Source organism: Sceloporus occidentalis, unplaced genomic scaffold, assembly GCF_023333645.1.
Source record: "Sceloporus occidentalis isolate IW3139 unplaced genomic scaffold, rSceOcc1.0.p SCAF_9, whole genome shotgun sequence".
Taxonomy (NCBI): Eukaryota; Metazoa; Chordata; class Lepidosauria; order Squamata; family Phrynosomatidae; genus Sceloporus; species Sceloporus occidentalis.
In genome coordinates, this window is record NW_028316989.1 from 48633026 (window position 1) to 48652839 (window position 19814).

At 44.8% G+C, this 19814-nt stretch overlaps 2 protein-coding genes across 5 annotated transcripts; both read right to left on the reverse strand.

Annotated features, from left to right (window-relative positions):
* Positions 1-950: 950 nt before the first annotated feature.
* LOC149307501 (calmodulin-like protein 4) lies at positions 951-5792 on the reverse strand. 4 transcript variants are annotated; one of them, XM_089539304.1, is made up of 5 exons: positions 5419-5792; positions 5263-5293; positions 3892-4032; positions 2471-2659; positions 951-1948 (listed from the first exon to the last, which is right to left on the reverse strand). In XM_089539304.1, the coding sequence occupies exons 1-5, from the start codon at positions 5581-5583 to the stop codon at positions 1851-1853; spliced, it is 624 nt and encodes a 207-aa protein (XP_089395430.1). In that variant the 5' UTR covers positions 5584-5792; the 3' UTR covers positions 951-1850. The 4 variants fall into 4 exon arrangements, with proteins under 4 accessions (XP_089395430.1, XP_089395431.1, XP_089395433.1 ...); XM_089539305.1 differs by lacking the exon at positions 5419-5792 and having other exon boundaries at positions 3892-4000; XM_089539307.1 differs by lacking the exons at positions 3892-4032; positions 5419-5792 and having other exon boundaries at positions 2471-3369; positions 5263-5295.
* A 1508-nt stretch (positions 5793-7300) lies between these two features.
* LOC149307502 (ceroid-lipofuscinosis neuronal protein 6-like) lies at positions 7301-15366 on the reverse strand. The gene is made up of 7 exons (XM_089539308.1): positions 15212-15366; positions 14350-14464; positions 13859-13957; positions 12366-12554; positions 12094-12149; positions 10029-10154; positions 7301-8843 (listed from the first exon to the last, which is right to left on the reverse strand). The coding sequence occupies exons 1-7, from the start codon at positions 15265-15267 to the stop codon at positions 8552-8554; spliced, it is 933 nt and encodes a 310-aa protein (XP_089395434.1). The 5' UTR covers positions 15268-15366; the 3' UTR covers positions 7301-8551.
* Positions 15367-19814: the final 4448 nt, after the last annotated feature.

A 19814-nucleotide genomic window follows, 5' to 3' on the forward strand; every position in this document is an offset into this window, starting at 1 on the left:
GCGCATGGTTGTTTGTTGCAGCCGGTTGTAGACCTTCACCTTACTTGGCCAAAGGCTCCATTTTGGCTATTTTGGCCACTGTTTTGTCAGGCGCAACCTGGTTCTCGAGCCTTGCAGAGCATTAAGCACAGTGCTTGGACCCTATTCTGGTAAATTTGTTTATATTAAGCTATTTACATTACCTATTCCATAACCTTTTTCCCCCTGCCTTTATTCTCCCCCAAAGAGCAGTGTTTTGGAGTACTGTTTGTATGTATGTCCTCTTTGTTCTATGTGTGTGTGTGTGTGTGTGTGTTTGCACGCACTTGTGTGCGCAGATGCAAGATACAACTTCTGTGGGCATTATTGCTTGCATAATTTTTTTTTTGTAAAGACTAAACTCAGAACCAAAATTAAACCTTGCTAAAACTTAAAACTGGTTACTGGTTTCGACCCCTTTCAGTATTTTCATAAGAGCATTCCTAGATTTCTCCTTCTTCTTTACCGTGGCAAAAGACACCATTAACACTTTGGAAGATGCCATTGCTGTTCTAGCTTCTTCCATTGAACTAGATAGCAGTTTTCTCTTTGTGCAGTTAACCTTTTACAATGAGCATTTCAGGATGTTTTCTTTCTTCATTTCTTCCCCGCAATACATTATTTTTGGAAGAATTGTTCTGTTGTTTTCCTTCCAACGAAAGCTTAGGTTTCTAATGAGGGAGAGAGAACTGCCAGGGATCCCAGCCTGTGCTGCTGTTAATTGTTCTAATTAACAAAAGGGAAAAAGAATAATAATAATAATATGTAAATATTTTAAAAGGACAAAACTAAAGAAGTTATTCCATAAACTCAGATCTGTGATTCATTGCCTTAAAAACCTTCTCTTAGTTTTCCATACAGCATGCCAAACGAGTTTTGAAAAGTGGCTTTTAAAAACTAAAAAAGAAATGTATAGTAGACCAATGTCAGTTTGTATAAAAGTACCAAGTGAAAATATTTATTACATGCATTGGAAAGAAAGAAAAAACAAAACTGGTTTACCCTCTTGAATGTTACCTGTTTATGTAAAACATCTTTAGATGTAATAATAATAAAAAGCATTATTACATTGTCTTTTCTGGCTAAGCATTGCCAAAGTGTCTCAATCTCTTTTAGCTGTCACAGAGCCCTAGAGATACAAACCACAACATTGTCACTTACGGCAATCGCTCCTAACTGCTTCTCTAATTCCAGAAAGGTAACCCAATGTATTTAAATAGAATCACATAAGCCATTGCATCCCCCATTGCTTTGTACAGATGCGAGAGCTGGACAGTGAGGAAAGCAGATAAGAGGGAAATCAATGCTGCTGGAGGAGAGTGCTGAGGGTCCCATGGAAAGCCAAAAGGACAAACACTTGGTCCTAGAATAAATCAAGCTTGGATTCTCTTTGGAAGCCAAGATGATCCAGTTGAGGTTGTCATACTTTGGCCACATCATGGGAAGGCAATCATTAGAAAAGACAGTAATGCTAGGAAAGGTAGACAGACGTAGGGAGAGGAAAACCACATGCCAGATGGATGGACACTGTTGAGCTCATGGGCATGGGAGTCTTGGAGCTATCTCGTCCATGGGGTGCCTTGGAGATATTTCCAGGGAGTGTTGGAGATATCTATGGAGTGTCTTGGAGATATCTCGTCCATGGGATGTCTTCAAGATATCTTCAGGGAGTCTTGGAGATATCCATGGGGTTGCCATGAGTTGGGATCGACTCGAAGGCAGTCAACAGCAAACCTAAGAGTTTCCAAAGGCAAATGGTTTATTTTGCAAGGCGAGCAAGTAGCAGAGGCACCAGAAGGAAACACTGCAAACCATCATGGCAGCCTGGACCATCAGTAGTCAGGAAGGGGAAGCGTGATGGAACGGACCAAGTCTTCATACTTCACTATTCCATTGTGTCCCACGTTGGTGTCCTTCAAGAGGTTGTCCACTGCAAACAAAATGGCACCATTTCAGAAGTTGTAGTGTTAACAGCAACAAAGAAAACGGCCGTTGTGTGCCTTCCAAGTTGCTTTGACTCATGGTGACCCTTAGGCCATCAGTTACAGGGTTTTCTTTGGCATCATTTCTTCTGAGGCCACTGAGAGTGAGACTTGCCCAAGGATTTTCTATGACTGAGTGGGTATTTGAACCCTGCTGGTTCAACTGCAACTCCCATCATTCTTCACTATTGGCTATCCTGGCTAGGTTTGCTGGGAGTTGCAGTCCAGCAATGCATGGAGAGCCACATAATTCCCGTTCCTGTCTCTTAACAATGACAACAGACTTCCTTAACTGGCTGTCTGGGGATAATGGGTTATAGGTGTATTAGCCAAATGTACCAGATTGGGCAAAATGAGGCTAAGGGGACAGAAGAGTAATCTGTTGTGTGCTTTGGTTTGGTTTTTTTTTTTGCAAGGGAACAAAACTGTCCTTGAGGTTCCAGCCAAAGTCCCTGGAGAGGGATGCTCACCTTCCTCCCGGGACATTTTCTCTCCTAAATTCATCAGCTTGGCCCTCAGCTCTGCCACCGAGATGAATCCGGTCTTCTGCGTGTCGGCCATGAGCATGGCCAAGAGGATCTCGTTCTTGGGGTCTTCCTGCTGCATTTGCTTGTACATGATGCTCAGGAAAGTGGAGAAATCCAGCTCTCCATTGCGGTCTGCAAACGGAGGGGAGAATAAATGCAAACAGAGAGGCTGACGTTACCTGAGCAGAGGCAATCCATGGCTCCCATCAGACTAACCTTGCAGAAAAATCACACTGCATCCACACTGCAGAAATAATCCGGTTTGACACCACTTTCACTGCCATGCCTCAATGCTATGGAAGTCCGGAGAATTGCAGTTTGTTGCAACATGCGCTCAAACCAGTGTACCGCTCTTGTATGTATATCCAAATACAGGGAGTCCAAAATCCAAAATGGTCTTTGTCCCTGACTTTTGGAAAAAGGAGACTCAACCTGTAGTAAGCCTTGTAATTCATGCACTTAAATCTAAATGTAATTTAACCTAATCCTAGTAGTTAAGTTGCTCTCCCTTCTTCAGTATGTACAGTTGAGTTAGATTTTTTTTAGCTTGTTCATGATCATAGAAACACAGTTGGAAGAGACATCAAAGGCCATCAAGTCAACTTGATGCATCTGGTGTTGTTGTCATTGCTGCTGTTGTGTGCCTTATGGCAACCCCATAGGTGAACCTAGTGTGGGGTTTTCTGGGGCTGAGAAGATGTGACTTGCCCAAGGCTTCCATGGCTGAGCATGGTTTCGAACCCTAGTCTCCAGAGTTTGTAATCCAACGTTCAAACCGCTGTGCCATGATGGCATCTACCTTTTCCTATTCATCCTTCTGTCTCCAAAGGGGCATGTGATCGCTGGAATAGCGGTATAAATTATTATTATTATTATTATTATTATTATTATTATTATTATTATTATTATTATGTGGCTCCACAACAATGGAGACATATTGCATTGCAAAGGAAGTACTATTCTTTTTTGTGTGTGTTGGAAATGGACATTAAATTTCCTGGACTTTGGGGATCTTTCAGTAGCCACAGGGCCAGAAAGAAGAAGAGGCGCCAGCCTGCATCATGCCATTTGAACCGAGAAAACAAAAGAGCAACATGCATGCCTATGACTAACCTGTATGGTTTTTAACATCTTTGCCTGACCAAGAACTTGGTGGAAGTGGAGCTTCGAAAGCTTGCAACAGTGATACCTTTATGGGGCAAACCGAAATGCACGATAGATAGATAGATAGATAGATAGATAGATAGATAGATAGATAGATAGTGCCTTTGGGTTTGCCCCATAAAGGTATTGCTGTTTGGTGGGTTTTTGATAGAGAGGACTTTGGAAGTGATGGAGGTGGACTAGATCTGCCCTGGACTTACCAATTTTGTGCTGCTGAAGATGCCTGGCCACTTCTCCTGGGATGGGGCTGGCTCCTAGGCATCTCATCACTGTGAGAAGGTCGCTGGCCTTGATCTTGCCTTTGTGTTTCTTATCATAGAGGGAAAAACATTCCTTGAACTCTAAGGAAAAAGGGAGGAAAGAAACAACAAGAGAGGAAACTAGCCCAGCATCACTGCAAGTCTAGCAATTGGGTACCACTTGCAATCGTGTTGCCATCCTATGGAAACATGGGATTTATAGTTGCAGAAGGGGGTACTTGGAATTATGTGCCAGAGAACGGTCGTCTATAAATATTGCTTGCGATAAATATTGCTTATTACTACAAAGATTGCTTGCTACAAGTGTGTAGTCTGGGTCAGTTTTTTTGAGATGGCTTGTTGCACTGTGGGGCTAAGAGTATGGGATTCTGCTTCCTTGCACAAGTGTGTACACAACTTCCTCACACAAGTGGCAGGATCACCCAGAGTTACAGTTGTGTAAGAGGATATTCTGGCCTAAAAGGACAGCTGCCCTCCTGAAAGGGACAAAAGCGACGCAGCAACTGAATCCACAATGAGAAGATGTGGCATGGAGCCCCGCGCACTCCGCTTTTGTGAGTTGAGTTTTCAGGAACAATTGAATCACTGCTATTATTATTATTATTATTATTATTATTAAGCTTTATTTAAGATCAAAAGTCAGAAGGGGCCAGCGATTTGGGCTTTGGGCTAGCAGATCATCTGGAAAGGAAGAACCACATCGAAACCTCTCTCAAGTTTTCCTAAGGAAGAGCGGAGCCAAACCTTCAGGCGAGTGCATTGCTTGCTTCCTTTTTCTTTGCTCAAATTAGCATCTATAAAAATTAATTCCATTTTTCATAGAGGAAACAAGTCAACCAAGTAAAGGATAGCACAAAAACAAACTTGGTTCACAATTAAAATAATACTGTTTGAATAAGAAAAAGAAAGGGAAGGGAGAAAAAAAAGAATAGAATCAGGAACCACTGCTAGTCCAAAATATTTTCATTGTAAATATATAAATCCATTATTATTATTATTATTATTATTATTATTATTATTATTATTATTATTTGTGTTCTGTTATAAACAGAATGCAAATTTAAAATAAAATAAAAGCACTTCAATAAAACAATAACATCCCCAGGACGCTCTTTTTAAAAACACAGATTTGCTGCTTCCTTGCGTATTTCTGAATAGAGAGCCAGACCAGTGTCTCTTTCTTATCATTTTGCAAGGAGCCATAAAAAGGACATTCAAGCAATGAATTAGGAAGGAAAACAGAAGAAACCAGCAAATCTCTTTTGCACGTTTTGGCTCACTTTTCAAACTCAAATTGAAAAAGGTGCGTACCGTTAATTTGGTCCTGAGAGAGAAACTTTGCCTGCAACCGTACAAAAAAAGAAGGCGAATTGCATGTTAAATAGAAGATCTGTTCTTGCAAAAAGAAGAACCCAACCAGACCTCCCCAAAGACCCAGAAACAAGGGAAGGGGTCCCTTTCCTTCACCATTTGCTGGGTTTTGGGGTCCCCTTCGTCCGAAACCCGGCTCAGTTCTCCTGCCAGCCTTTCTCTCTGGCCTTTCCTTCTGTTGGAGTCCAAAGTCCTCTGGTCCCAAAGGGCAAACAGGAACAAAAGCAGCAGGAGATGTAATAAAAGCGTCTCTGGTGACATGGATCCTTCAGCTGGATCCCTGTTCGGTTGCTTCTTGGGTTTCAGCAGAAACAGCAGCTGCAAAGCCAGCAATGCAGGCCAGGGAGACTCAGGTTGGATCCAAGCTGTTCTTCCATCCCTCCGCTTTGTGTGTGTGACCCGGTGCGACAAGACAACATGGCAATGCCACAGTCCTCTCCAATGCTCCAAATAGCAGAGTCTCTGTTGGGGGCTTGGTAATCCCACATTGATCGCAAGGCGCCGCATGCTGGGCTTAAAGACCGACTAGGAGCGCACTAAGACGTAATGCGATTGTTTCCAGAGGACACTCTGGGGTCACTACTGGACAAGAGAGTGGACAGTGTGCTTCCCGGTCAAGGATGTGAAGGGGTCACTTTTCAGGGAAACTTCCCAGAGGTTTCCTTTTTGTTCTCCTGCTGGAGACTACTCAGGCCTTAGCCTAAAAAGACATTTTCAACACTCTCAATAGTGGCAGAGTTGTCCTTGTTGTTGCTAGCCTTTCCAGAGTAACATCCCATAGCAATCTCCTATTGACTTAATTAATTGTTCGACAGCTGCTCTAACTGCCTCTGCCTTAATAATAATAATACTATTTATATCCCGCCTTGTTTGGGATACAATGAAGATAAGTTACTTTTTTACTGATGCTTTTATGGTTAGCTGCTTTGATTGGCCTGAAGAAGTAGGATGATGATGATTTATGTGCCTTCAAGTCTGGTTTATGGTGATCTTAAGGCGGCCCTTAGTTTCTTGGCATGGTTCTTCAGAGGAGGTTTGCCACTGCCATCATCTGGGGCTGAGAGAGTCTGACTTGTCTATGGTCAGCCAGTGGGTTTCATGGCCAAACTGGGATTTGAACCCTGGTCTCCAGTCGTAGTCCAACATTCAAACCATTGCACTATGTGACAGTGGGAGAGCATTATTTGTACATACACCAGAGTCCTGGGATTTGTAGTTCATGATGTAGTGACAAGTTGGTGACAAGTTCAGCTCCAGACGGTCAGAAGGGATGATTTTGCCTAAGGCCAGGATGGGCGGCTGACCAAACGAAGGATGGAGGGATTTTCGGAAAGTGATCAATGCAGGCTGGGAACCAGAAAGGAGATGGGATCAACTGGCCAAGAGCATCCCCAGGTGTTAACCATTCTTATAATACATGCCTTGTGTGCCAGGAAGCCTTTGTCTCTGTTGATGGGTTTGTGGCTTTATTCTAATCCAGATGTTTCTCTTTCCAAGATCCTCCTCTGTAGTGTTTTGTGTTCAAAGACTGCTGTCCAGAGGTCAGAGATGGAATGACCAGGAAGACCGAAGCGTTCTGCAACAGGTTTTTGTGTCTTCCCATGTCTAACATCTATGTCCATTTTATCCTCTGACACAGAGAACTATATTTTGCTACCTTTATGTGCAAGATGGGAATGAAATAGTAATAGAGACCGGTTAGCATGCATGGAGATGACTGGATGGTAGGTTTGCCCTGAAGGAGTTATGCAAAGCTACCTTGTTGGTGCATTGCAATGCTGAATGTACCTGCGTATGTGCACCAACAACCCATGTGCAATGTGCATCCGTGTGCAATGGGGTTGCATGCCCAACTCCGCTTCTGCAGCCTTGAATTGGCCATTCCACCTTGGATAGGAATGTCCAACTCTTTTTGTAAGGGAACCTATATGTGTGAGAGGGGATTCCAGCCTTTGTAAAAAGAAAAGATCCACACAGATAGATTTTAGTAAATGTTTATTTTCTCTGCCAACAAACTTCTTTGCATACACTGGGTTTGGATCACACTCAAGGATATGTACACAACACAAGGTTATAAAAGGTAAGAGTTAAAAAGGATTCAGTGCAGGAATTCCAGGATCTCCCCCCCCAAAAAAGCAGTAAGGATCTACTCAACAAGTCCTTGAGTTCTGCACCTCCATTAGAATCAGTGTTTTCTACCTGAGTATTCAAGGGAAAGAAAGAAGGGAAAGCATAGAAATACCACCAGAAAGAAGAAAAACATGCTGCATTTAGGAAGAATTGGTTTTAATGTCGAGTAGCAATGCACTATTTTGGGCTGCAGGGACCCAGGGATAACCATATACCTCTTTGCTGCAGTTCTTAAAGAAGAGGTTGCTGGATGCTCCTAAGGCCTCATTCCCATTACCTTTTAAAGCAGGTCACAAATCGGTTTGAACCGGTTCAAATGACCATGGTTCACATTTGAACTGAATCACTGAAGCAATTCAGAAGGGGGGGGGCATGCGCCGGACCCATTTAACCAGCATCTTTTTGACGCTGATTTTTCCCGCATCTTTTTGGATAAATCGATTTTGCGCAAGTGTGAACCAGATGCACATCAGAATTGCTTTAAATTTGCCCTTCGGCTGGCTGGAGCAGGTCCATTTTGAATCCATTCATTCGTCAATGTGAACCACAAGTGGGTTGTTTTACAGGGAAAAAATGCAATCAGGGCAAATGTAGTGTGAACCGCGCACTCTGCTGTCAAATCGATCCACCGTTTCGGATGACAAACTGGTTTATTTGTAAGTGGGAATGAGGCCTAAGTTTCCCTGTCTGCAAATCTGCCAAGTCTTCTTCCAATTTCCAAGCTTTACTCTGGGTTAATCTCTCTATCCTGCCTTCCTTCTATATTGTAAAGGAAGTTTGCTGTTTGCATAGTTTAATATCCCAGCCACAAGGAGGGAAAAGGGGAAGCAAGCGGAGATGTATAGCCCTGTGTTTCTGCATCTGGGATGCCAACAGACTCTGCTGGGAAAGGTAAGGACCCTGAACCAGGAGGAACACCTGTGCAAGGTAGTTGTGTGATCTGAAAATGCATGTGGCATGTGGGGTGCGAGACGCCCAAGAATTTAGTACAATTTAGTAAGATTTCCTGGTCTGATGAGCCATCTGCCCTTGGTTCTGGAAAGCTACCGTTTCCAACAGGGAAGGGTCCATTGCCTGCGTTTTCAGTATGCATTAAAAACTAACCGCTCTCCGCCTTTGCTGGATGCAGGTTACTCATGTGCAAGGTGTAGAAAGCCCACGGCTCTGGGATATAGATGACGCCGGGGTACTTCTTCCTGAGGATCTTATCGTTCCAGAGCCAGCCGACCCAGAGAGCGATGAGCACCAGAGTGATGACGAAGGAGTAGAAGAGGAAGCGGCCGTTGCTGTCCATGAGGAGACCTTTGCGCTTCTGGTGCATGACCAGCGCCATCAGGGCAAAGAAGGTGAAGATGAAGAGGATGAAGATCTGCCCTTCTGTCACAAGGTACCTGCCAGAGTTGGGAATGAAAACACGTCAGGGCTCCCACCTTCGTTGGGGGAAGAGGACTTGCAAGGGGTTTTGGAGGACGGATGGATGGACCCTTGCGGCAATACCTCTTGCCTGAAGAAAGTCTGCAGCTCAGCCTCCAATGTGTGTAGCTCCGTCCTGACATTTATATGTGTGCTATCTCTATCTCAAGTAGAAATCCATAAACCGTGTTGACCTTTGAGATGCCATGAGTAATGACCGTTTGCATGAGTGTTGCTTTTGCTGCTACCAAATAACGACAACAACAAAAGTCAGCACCCACCTCAGTCACAGTATCACAAACAGCAGAGCAATGGAATAAAAATAAGAACACGTTTTGTATACAATGGTCCCTAAACATTCGCTGGGGTTTGGGGTGAAGGACCCCTGTGAATGTGGGGAAACCGCAAAACATAAAAACACTATTATTTTTACCTGAAAGCACACCTCTCTAGGAATCTCCAGGTCCTCCAGTGCAACTCAATGGCCAATATCTACCAGAATCTGACCATAGAATCGTGCTGGAGGACCCAAAAATGCCTAGAAGAGTGTTTTCTTTAGGAACTTCTAGGTTCCCCAGCACAACTCTAGGGTCAATTTTTGGCAGAGTTGCGCTGGAGGATCTAGAGATAAAGTATTAGCCAAAACTGTAAATAATCAAATCTGCAGAAATCAAAGCCACAAATGTGGAGGCCAAGTGTACGCATAAAACTAAATTACATGCTTGGATATACATTGTACAAGTGCAGTGTGAAGGACTCTGAATTTATTTATTTTGGTATCATGTGAGAATGTAATATAACAAATTACGATTCAAAAATTCTTCAAGAAGTCCTCCACTGCATATTTCGGAAGGACTATCTATCCCATCTCGCCCCTTGCCTTTAGATTTGCTGGAGAGGCCATCAATGGAGAAAATGCATTGAGTTGTGACACAAAGGGTCCAAATTTGTAGTGGATCCCTGATTTTGGAATTAGCACCATCTTTACTATCATTCTAGCACCTGGAGAAGATCTATTTACTCCTTTGCAAACACCTTTGCTGTGGCTTTAGTTAGTTCATCAGAGTTCTACTCTCTATTGTGCTGTACATATATAATCGAAACGCACATCCACAACTGACGCTGCCTCTCCATCTCTCTCCAAAGTGGCTTGGCTCACTTACCAGTAATAGAGGCTGCTGGGTCCGATGAGGAGAAGGGCCGAGACAGGGATCCTCTGCTGTCCCTCTTTGCAAGGTATGAAGCAGCCGGAAAAGTAGATGCAGAGGATGAGGAAGAAGGGAATGTACCTGCGAGAGGGAACGCTCATTTATTTATTCACACTAGTCCCTCCACATTCGCTAGGGTTAGGAGCACAAGACCCCCACCATGAATATGGAAAAACTGCAAATAACAAAAACACAACGTTATTTACCTGAGAGGACACCTCTCTAGGAATAATCTCTAGGTCCTCCAGGGCAACTCTGTGGGCAATGTCCAATAAACACTGACCATAGAACTTTGCTGGAGGAGCTACAAAGGCCTAGTAGAGTGTCCTCTCTAGGAATAATCTCTAGGTCCTCCAGGGCAACTCTGCGGCCAAGGACTTTGAATTCAGTCCTTGGAAAGCGCCGATTGACTCCATCTCACCTGAGGAATCCCAGGAACCTGTGGCTGAGATCCTACCCTGGGGAGACGGAGCATAGCTTTACACTTACAGAGTTGTGCCACACCATATAATTAGTGAATTGCAATGCCAAAACAATACGCGCCACAGTGCAATGTGCACTCACATTATCCAGTGCAAACTTCACTTCTGCAGCCTTGCAGTGAATGCAGCTGTTTTGCCCTGAACCACTTCCATAGGGGAACTTACACCTGCGTAAGACACCTAGAGCAGTCTGGTCTACGTATGCGTTCAGGGATTTAAGATCACTGCTGCACTATGTGTGCGTAGGCTTGTTCGCTAAATCAAGTGAGCCTCGTGTTTTCTGTCTCTCTCTCTCAGACACAGAGAGAGCTATAAACACATGCTTTGGTATCTGATGCTCTGCATGTTATCTAACCACAGCTGGGGGCAACCCATTGCCAAGCGAAGCGGAATACAATAGATCCAGGAGTTGGCATTTCCAAGTCTGACCCCCGGAGCCGCTGGGGAGGTCGCAGCATTGGGATGGGGGTGTTTGCACGGAAATGGAGATGAGAAAGGGTTTAATGGGGTCTTCCCCCATGCAGCCCCACTTTAAGCATATGGGGCAGGTGGCACTGATGCAAAGTATAATCCACCAACCCATCATCTCTTGCATATTAGATCCATCTGGTGATGGCAATGCAGCTGTTAGTTTTTGCAGGGGCTTCCTCCTTGTCTCTTGGAGAGACCCTTGCTATCCCTGAGAAAGTGGGGCTCTAGGCAATTGGGGGGCAAGGAACACCGCTGTGGATCCTTGGTGGATCCCATAGCAGCAGAGACGGAAGGCAGACCTACGTTGGCCTTTAATCTCACAGAACTGCAAATCCCATTGGGTCTTCTGTGGAGCACAATTCCTTCCCAAAGGGTAGGTTGGCTCACTCCATGTCGCTTTTTTAAAAACTGGCTTTTAATCTTTTTTGCCATAATGTGTTTTTTAAAATCTATTTTGTTGTGTGTCTTCAAATTGTTTCTGACCAACGGCGACCCAAAGACAACCCTAACTTGGCAAAGTTTTTCTTGGCAAGAGCTGTTCAGAGCAGATTTGCCACTGCCTTCCTCTGAGGCTGAGAGAGTGGGACTTCTTGCCCAAAGTCACCCAGTGGTTTGCTTTACACCAATCTGGGAACTATGGCAAATTGTCATTATACCACCCTTAAAATAGATTTTAAAAACGAACAGCTAAACCAATGAGTCCCAAACCTTGGTCCTCCAAGTGTTTTGGACTTCAGCTCCCAGAAGCCCCAGCCACTTTGGCATTCTGGGAGCTGAGGTCCAAAATGCTTGGGAGGACCAGTATTTGGGAATCACTGAACTAAGCACCAAGAGTATAAACTGGGAGGGAGAGAAGGGGATTACTTAATTTTGTGGTTTTATATCTATATGTATTTTATTGTTATTGCTCATGCTGTGACCTGCCTCAATCCACTGGGAGAGGCAGGCTAAAAATAGCTGCTTATTATTATTATTATTATTATTATTATTATTATTATTTATAAACTAAACACTGAACTAAGCACCAAGAGTATAAAAGCATGGTCAAAGGACTGTCCTTGGCTTACCACATTGAATGTCCGAGGTATTCATCGTAATAGTAGAGCAGTTCAAAGGAATCGATCTGCAAAGGGATACAAAGAGAGTCAAGGAGAGAGCAGGACGTCCGGACGGCCTCCACCTCAGTGGAGCGCTTAGTCCATTCCGAAGTTTGGCCAGCTTTAAGGGAGCCAGACGTGTTTAGGAACAGGTGTCAGGACATTGGAGAGCCCTTGGGTCCAAACCTGGGTGGATTCCCCCTCATCCTTGGGGCCAGCCATCCCAGAGGGAGCTTCCTTACCAGGGTCTCTGGCTTGAGGTTTTGGATGATGGGGTTTTCTCGGACGGAGAGGTGGAGCTGATAGCCGCTGAAGATGAGCCGGTGGTTGACGGAGTCACCCACCAAGTGGATGCTGGCGCCCATCACAAAGGTGATGATACAGATGTAGACCATCGACCGGGGAAGGGTTTTCGGGGATCGCTCTATCAGCTGCAAGAGAGGAGAAACAGGAGAAAAAGGGCTTGGAGGGGATGCAAGGAGAAGCCCAAGCTTCTCCCTCTTTCCCCCCAAAAATTCCTCCATGAAGATGGAGAGGGTTTTATTCTTAAAAAATAAACATAGAAGGATTGATTGTGTATTCCTGCATGGCAGAGGACTGGACTGGATGTAGCCCTTGGGGTCTCTTCCGACTCTGTGATTCTGTGAAGCAGGTCATACAACAGGAGCGATATCTTAAATAAAAGAGAAGGCATTTTGTGTGTGTGTGTGTGTGTGTGTATATATATATAATTTATATAATGTATAATATTGTGCTATATATTATTGTATTATTGTGTTATATCTTCTCTTTTAATGTGTTATATATAATTTCTGATATATATCTTTTATTGTGCTATATATAATTTATATAATACATAGAATATATAATTGTAATATATATTTATTGTGCTACATCTTCTCTTTTAATGTGCTATATATAATTTATATAATATATACTATATGTAATTGTGCTATATATTATTGTGCTATATCTTCTCTTTTAATGTGCTATATATAATTTCCCTCTCTCTCTCCCCCTCTCAGTGTGTGTGTGTGCGCACACACACACACACACACACACAGACATACATCACTTTGGCTGTATTTTGACACCACTTTAGCTGCCATGGCTCAGTGCTACAGAATTCTGGGAACTGTAGTTTGTTGTGGCACCAGAGAGCTCTGACAGAAAAGACTAAATGTCTTACAAAATTACAGTTCCCAGAATTCCACAGCATGGAGCCATGGCCATCAAAGTGGCGCCAAACTGGATCATTTCTGCAGTGCGGGTGCAGCCACAGAAACTCAAAATTAGTCATTTTCTAAAACATTATCACAGCAAAGATAGAAGTCACCCTATGCTTTTTCCGTATGGGGACAAAAAGTACACCACTCCACAACTTTGCATGGGATTTGCAAACTGGGTCTGAGACCCGTCCTGTGTCTTCTATGGGTCCCTTGGCCTTTGTAATATATGGCTTTCTACCAGAGAGATCTAAGTACCTAATGGCATCACAAACCCCGTTATTCCTTCCGGTGGGAGCATGAAAGTAGAAGTGTGACCGAAGTGATATTCCCGTGTCGTGCGGATGCAGTTGGATTTAACCCTGCAAATGCATGTCCAACATTCACATCAAATCCTGCTATTTGGCCTTTCAGGAGACAGACAAACTCCTGAACAAAATGCAAAACAAGCAAGATTATTGTACTGAATGAAAATGGGGGAAACGGCCATGATACGGTGCAAGGTTTACCTTGAGAAGAATAAAAGGCGTGATAACATTGTATGCCATGTGGAAATAATCTCCGGCGCTCGGCTTATTCAATGGAAACCATTCCAAGGGAAGCACGATCTGAAGGAAAACCAAAAACCAAATGAGGAAGATGGATGAACCCTATAATGGGAATTGTATAATAAGCAGAAGGTAAGGACAGCGGAGGGTTTTCTTTTCTGTTGGTGCTTTTGTCACTATTTGTCATGGAAGCCCCTTTCTTTCCTGCGTTGGCCGAAACCCAAACTGAACAATTGTCTGGACACTGCATTGCCCTTAGAAAGGAGAGGCACCACTACAAACCCCTGGACCCTAGAATTGTATTGCATTAAGACGCACAATTTGGCAGTTAAAGTGAGGCCAGACAGGATTAATTCTGCAGTGCAGATGCACAAACACAGTCAGAACTGATCGTCAGATGCCCAGATTTCTACTCATCGGTCTGCTGGCATTAAAAAGGCATTTGGACTCACCATGGCGATGGGGCGCCCAAAGTCCAGCACCCAGTTCTGCAGCGTGAAATAAAACCAGAGGTCGAAATGAAAGCGCGGACGCCTGCAAGGGTCATCCTCTGGGCCGGTCCCATGCCTGCGGATGGAGAAGAGGACAGGGATCTGGGTTAGCCAAAGGGCAACTCTGACTCATCTACACTGCGGACATAATGCAGTTTGGCACCACTTTAGTTGCCGTGGCTCCATCCAACAAGACCCTGGGATTTGTAGTTTGGGGAGGCACCAGCGCTCTTTGGCAGAGAATGGTAAAGAAGCTGCAAAATTACAAATCCAAGTCATCTGTGGGATGAAGATGATTATTATCATCATCAACTGGAAGACGTAGATTTTGCAAGTTGTTTAGCATTCTCCGTCAAGGAGTGCTGGTGCCTCTCCAAACTACAAGTCCCTGGTTTCTGTAGGATTGGATCATGGCTGTTAAAGTCGTGTCAAATTGCAGGAATGACGAAATCTTCCTAAGAAAATGATTGCAAGCAAGCCTAGCAAGCAGAGGAGAGACAAAAGGGGCTCTTGGCAGGAGCAGGCCAAGGGCCCTTCTGGGTTTGCATACTGGTTTTTCCAGACTACTGGGCTCTACTGGGAGGAGAGTGGCCCCATAATGGCGAGGCTTTCTCAATGCCTTAAAACCTTAGAGATTGTGTGTCTAGAGAGAGCCAGAGAGTTCCTCGGAGGAAACCATGAAGGACAAAGCCTAGTTTCTGCTGCTGCCATTTAGACCCAGCCAGGACCCAGCAGCCCCAGCCTTCCTCTGCAGTGTCCCAGGGATTGCAATGCCCACGATCCCCCTTGGTCTGGGGACGATGGGATCTGCAGTGGGGCTCACCTGCCCTGGAAGGAGCCCGAGGCCCCGGTCCGCCTCCGGAGCGAGGGGCCCTGCATGGGTCCCTTGGGCCTCTGGACCCCTGGCCCTAAAGGGGCCCTGATGCTGCTGCTGCTGCTTCTCCTCCTGGGCAGCTGCGGACCTCCATCCTCCTTTGGAAAGAGAGAAAGAGGAAGAAGAGAGCAAGCAGGAGGAGCCTCCCTTTGCGCCTTTACGCACCGAAAGGGCTCCTCCTCCTCTTCCTCCTCCTCCTCCTTTTCCTGCTGCTGCCTGGGATGGCAAGCCCTGCCTCTTCCCCCAAGGCCCTCTGCACATGCTCTGGGGCCCCACATCATGGCAGGGACAGCCCTGCTCCTCCTAGTCCTGGTGAGGGATCTGAACTCAGGACCAGAGGCTACTAGAACAGAGAGCCTGGAGGAAGAGCCAAGATGCCGGGGGTCTCTTCCAAGTCTAGGCTGCTAGGATTCTCCTTGGCATCCCATTCCTCCCCTCTTCGACTCAGAGGCAGAACATCAGGCAAGGAAAGGAGGAGGAGGAGGAGGAGGAGGAAGGAAGGGATGCCAACAACAACAACACAAAACCTAGTCATGCCCAGGGTTAAAATGTGCCCTTTGCAACTAAGGTTTAGACTGTGAACAGATCCATTGGTGAACCACAGAATAAAATGGGTGCACATGTTTAAAGAGGTGTTCCTCGTTGCCCATATCATCTACGGGTGGGATATATATATATATATAATGTTCCGCCAGGAGTTGTTGGGTGCTGCTTTTGGCCGAAGGGAGCTGCCCTTCTTCCCTCCATCTCAGGCCAGATGTCCAGAGCGGATCAGAAGAGCTAGGGCTGCACAGCACAGCTGGGCTTTGCGGAGATCAAATCTTTGGCCGGCTTTAATCCATTAATCTTCGGATGGAAGCAAACAAACAGTCATTCTGCCATAAACTGAGAAGGCGAGAGGAGAGCCATGCCTAGAAGTGCCTCCTCCTGCCTTGCTCAGGGCCCTCCTGGAAATGCATGGCTGCAAAGGGAAGATGGAGAGATCTTGCAGCACCTTTGAGACTCAATGAAAGAAAGAGCTTGGCAGCAGGAGCTTTTCGAGCATTTCCACTCCACCAAATGCATCTGACTTGAGTCTATGAAAGCTCACGCTGCCAACGGATTTCTTTCGGTTAGTCTCAAAGGTGCCACAAGATCTCTCTACATACATTTGCACATCGCATTACATTGTATAAATGCAGGCAGCCTGGGTTGTGATCGAAAGCGACATTTGGGGCTTCAGGGGGAAGCTGGTAATCTCTGCTTATCACAAACGCCGGTGGCAAATCCTCCATGCCCCCTTCAGCAGCAGAACAAGAGCATGGACATTGGGAGCACTGGCCATGTTTGCTCATAGATAAGCTCATGTTCAGATAATCCATCTTTTAGGAGGAGATTAGGAGGAGAGAAGGGAGGCCAGGAAGAGGGCCAGAGGGGCAGCAGATTGAGAGGAGAGGGAAAGAGGCCAAAGGGAAGGCTGCTCTGGCTACATAGCATGTGTTTCAAATGGTCTTGGGATTCCAGTTTTTGTACGTATCTATCCATCCATCCATCCATCTATCATCTATCTATCTAATTTGTATGTGTGTGTGTATATATAAAACTGTGTATTATATATGTGTGTGTATTTATATACAATTATAAATATGTATGCATAACCATGTGTGTAATATTATGTATGTGTCTATATACACACACACACACACACACATATAAAATTATAACTTTGTATATATAAGTATATATGTGTATGAGTATATATATGAAACTGTATGTTATATATGTGTATACATAACTGTGTGTGCAATATTATGTATGTCTGTATGCGTGTGTGTATAGAAACGCTTGCGCAGGAGGAGACCATTGGAGCCATCACTGCATCGCATCCAAGGGACTCATTCCTGGCTCTCGGGCGCCCTCCAGTGGCTGCTTCAAGCACATTTCCAAATGCTAGCCACAGGAGGGCGCCCGAGAGCCATGCAGCGATGGCTCTTATCCGGCTATGATCTTATCCGGCTAAGATCATAACCAGATAAGAGCCATCGTTGCATGCGTCCCAGGCGCCCTCCTGTGGCTAGCATTGGGAAATGCCCCACACATGCTGTGCCTTGTGAGGATGATGGGAACTGTCCTCCAAGACCCCCCCACATGCTGTACCTTGTGAGGATGATGGGAAGTATATATATATATATATATATATATATATAAGTATGCATGTGTGTGTGTGTGTATATATATATATATATATACAGTATATACACACACAGAGCAAAAGTATGCATGTGTGTTTGTGTATATATGTGTGTGCGCGTACACACACACACACACACACACACACATATATATACATAGACAGACCTCTGATATATATACACACATATACACACACACATGGAAGTGCCAAGTGCAGAGGCATCCCTTGCTTGGCAAAGCCAAGGGCCCTTTTTCCTCCTCCTCCTCCATTCAGCTGTAAGACTTTCTAGCAGCATTGGCCTCAATGGAAGATGGAGAGAGGGACCTGGGGAAAAGCCGCTGTCCGAAGCCATGGACCTTTTGGGAGCCTCCTTCTGGAAAGCCCACTGGCCACTGCTTCTTCTTCTTCTTCGTTCTCCTGGGAACCCAGAGGCAGAGCTCCAGCAGTTTTGGGGAGCCTTGCTCTTGAACATTTCCCAAATAATAACAATAATAATAATAAACCATTCACCTTTAAAATGATGATACTTTTAGATTGTGATCCTGAAGGCAGGGAACCGTTTGATTAAACATCATAATTGTAAGCCACTCCGATAGCCTTTAGGGCTGAAGGGCGGGGGATCAATATGGCTACAAGGGACTCATTCCTGGCTCCCGGGCAGCATTTCAAGTGTGCTTTTTCCCAAAGTGTGTTTTTTGTGTATTTTTTGTGCTTTTAATGCTAACAAGTCTGCCTTGTTGTGACAATGATGGTGATGATGATGATACTCTCTGAGGCATGGCCAATGTAAGTTGCTCTAAGTTTTACAAACTCATGAGCAATGAAGAAAAATCAAAGTCCCTTGGCCAAGTACACTTCTGAGAAGTACAGTTGGTGCAAGAAACCTGAAACCCAGGGCAAATCCACTTCTTGTTAAACCACCTTGACATGTAAAATACGCATAGCCATGTTCACCCATATTCAGTGTGAAACCCAAACAGTTTGGTTATGCACTAAGCCTCTGAAATATGCAAGAGATTGCCATGTTGAATAAAGCCATGTTCAATGCCCAAATGTGTGTCGTGTGTGTTTTGGAATTGGGGGGGGGGGTGTTTGGCCAGAAAGGGAAGTACATTTCTGCCATCTGTCTAGGAATAATGCCAAAATGTCCTCCATTTTGAGCATGCCTAAGGAACATGCATTTATATTCATGCTTTTTTAAATTATTAATTTTTAAAAGTGGTTTGCGTGTCCTCTATTTTAAAAATATGTCCTACATTTGGGGCTAAATTTTGTCATACATATGTCCTACATTTTTTACATTTGTCCTGGTTTGGAGGTTGACAATTATGGCAGCCCTAGGTGGATGGAGTCCATCAAAGGAGCCAGGGCTCCCCTGAGCTTGCAAGACCTGAGCAAAGTAGTTAGTTATAGTGGGACGGACTCTTTTTGGAGATCTCTCGTTCATAGGATTGCCATATATCAAAGTCAACTTGATGGCAAGCAACAACATGGAGAAAAGAAGGTTAAGGGGTGACATGAGAGCCATGTTTAAATATCTGAAGAAGCATCATATTGAGGATGGCGCAAGGTTGTTTTCTGCTGCTCCCCAGAATAGGACACAATTGGAGCAACGGATTCAAGCTACAGAAAGAGCAATTCCACCTAAACTTTAGGGAAAACTTCCTGATAGTAAGAGCTGTTTGACAATGGAAGACGCTCCTTTAGACGGCGGTGGAGTCTCCCTCTCAGAGGTCTTGAAACAGAAGATAGGCAAACGCTTGTCGAGAGCGCTTGGGTTGTGTATTCCTTCATGGCAGAATGGTTTGGACTGGAGGGCCCTTGGGGTCTGATTCCATAATGTTATGATTCTATTATCATCATACTATTAATAGCAAAATGAAGATGATGTTAGCTTGGTCAAGGGAGGCAAACTGCACTCCTTTTCTGCCTTTCCTCATTCTTTCTGCAGTCGCCCCAGAGAGAGCCACGCAAGGCACATTCGGGACAGAGCTGCTGCATAATGGATGACTTGGCCCTTCTGCCATTTCCACCAGCGATGGCAGCGGCTCCAGTTTCGTGACTCCGGATTAACAATTCATGATGTTGTCACTGAAACCCCTGCAAAACAATGGCACTGTGCTGGCCTGGGGTCCCATTAGGAAGATTGCGTTCCCGATCGTGTCAGCTGGCCGAAGCAAATGGCTGGTCAGGACAATAAGTGAGGGTCCAAAGGCCTCTGGAAACGGAGAAGAACAAAAAAGCAGAAGAAGAGAGAGGATGAGGACAAAATGGCTGCTGTCTTTGGAAGAAAAGCCAATGCCCCTTGAACGGGGAATCCCCAGCCCTAGTGTTAGGGCACTCTCATTGCCAAGTGAAGGAAGGAGCAGAGGTTAAGAG

Excerpts from the sequence above, each read along its gene's own strand:
- LOC149307501 (XM_089539304.1), bottom strand. The coding sequence starts at position 5,583 with ATGTCACCAGAGACGCTTTTATTACATCTCCTGCTGCTTTTGTTCCTG. Across the intron at positions 5,294-5,418 it reads ACCCCAAAACCCAGCAAATG|GCAAAGTTTCTCTCTCAGGA; the intron begins GTGAAGGAAAGG and ends GTACGGTTGCAG. Across the intron at positions 4,033-5,262 it reads CTCTCAGGACCAAATTAACG|AGTTCAAGGAATGTTTTTCC; the intron begins GTACGCACCTTT and ends CTTTTTCCTTAG.
- LOC149307502 (XM_089539308.1), bottom strand. The coding sequence starts at position 15,267 with ATGCAGGGCCCCTCGCTCCGGAGGCGGACCGGGGCCTCGGGCTCCTTC. Across the intron at positions 12,555-13,858 it reads CGCCTTTTATTCTTCTCAAG|CTGATAGAGCGATCCCCGAA; the intron begins GTAAACCTTGCA and ends CCTCTCTTGCAG. Across the intron at positions 10,155-12,093 it reads TACCTCGGACATTCAATGTG|GTACATTCCCTTCTTCCTCA; the intron begins GTAAGCCAAGGA and ends TCCCTCTCGCAG.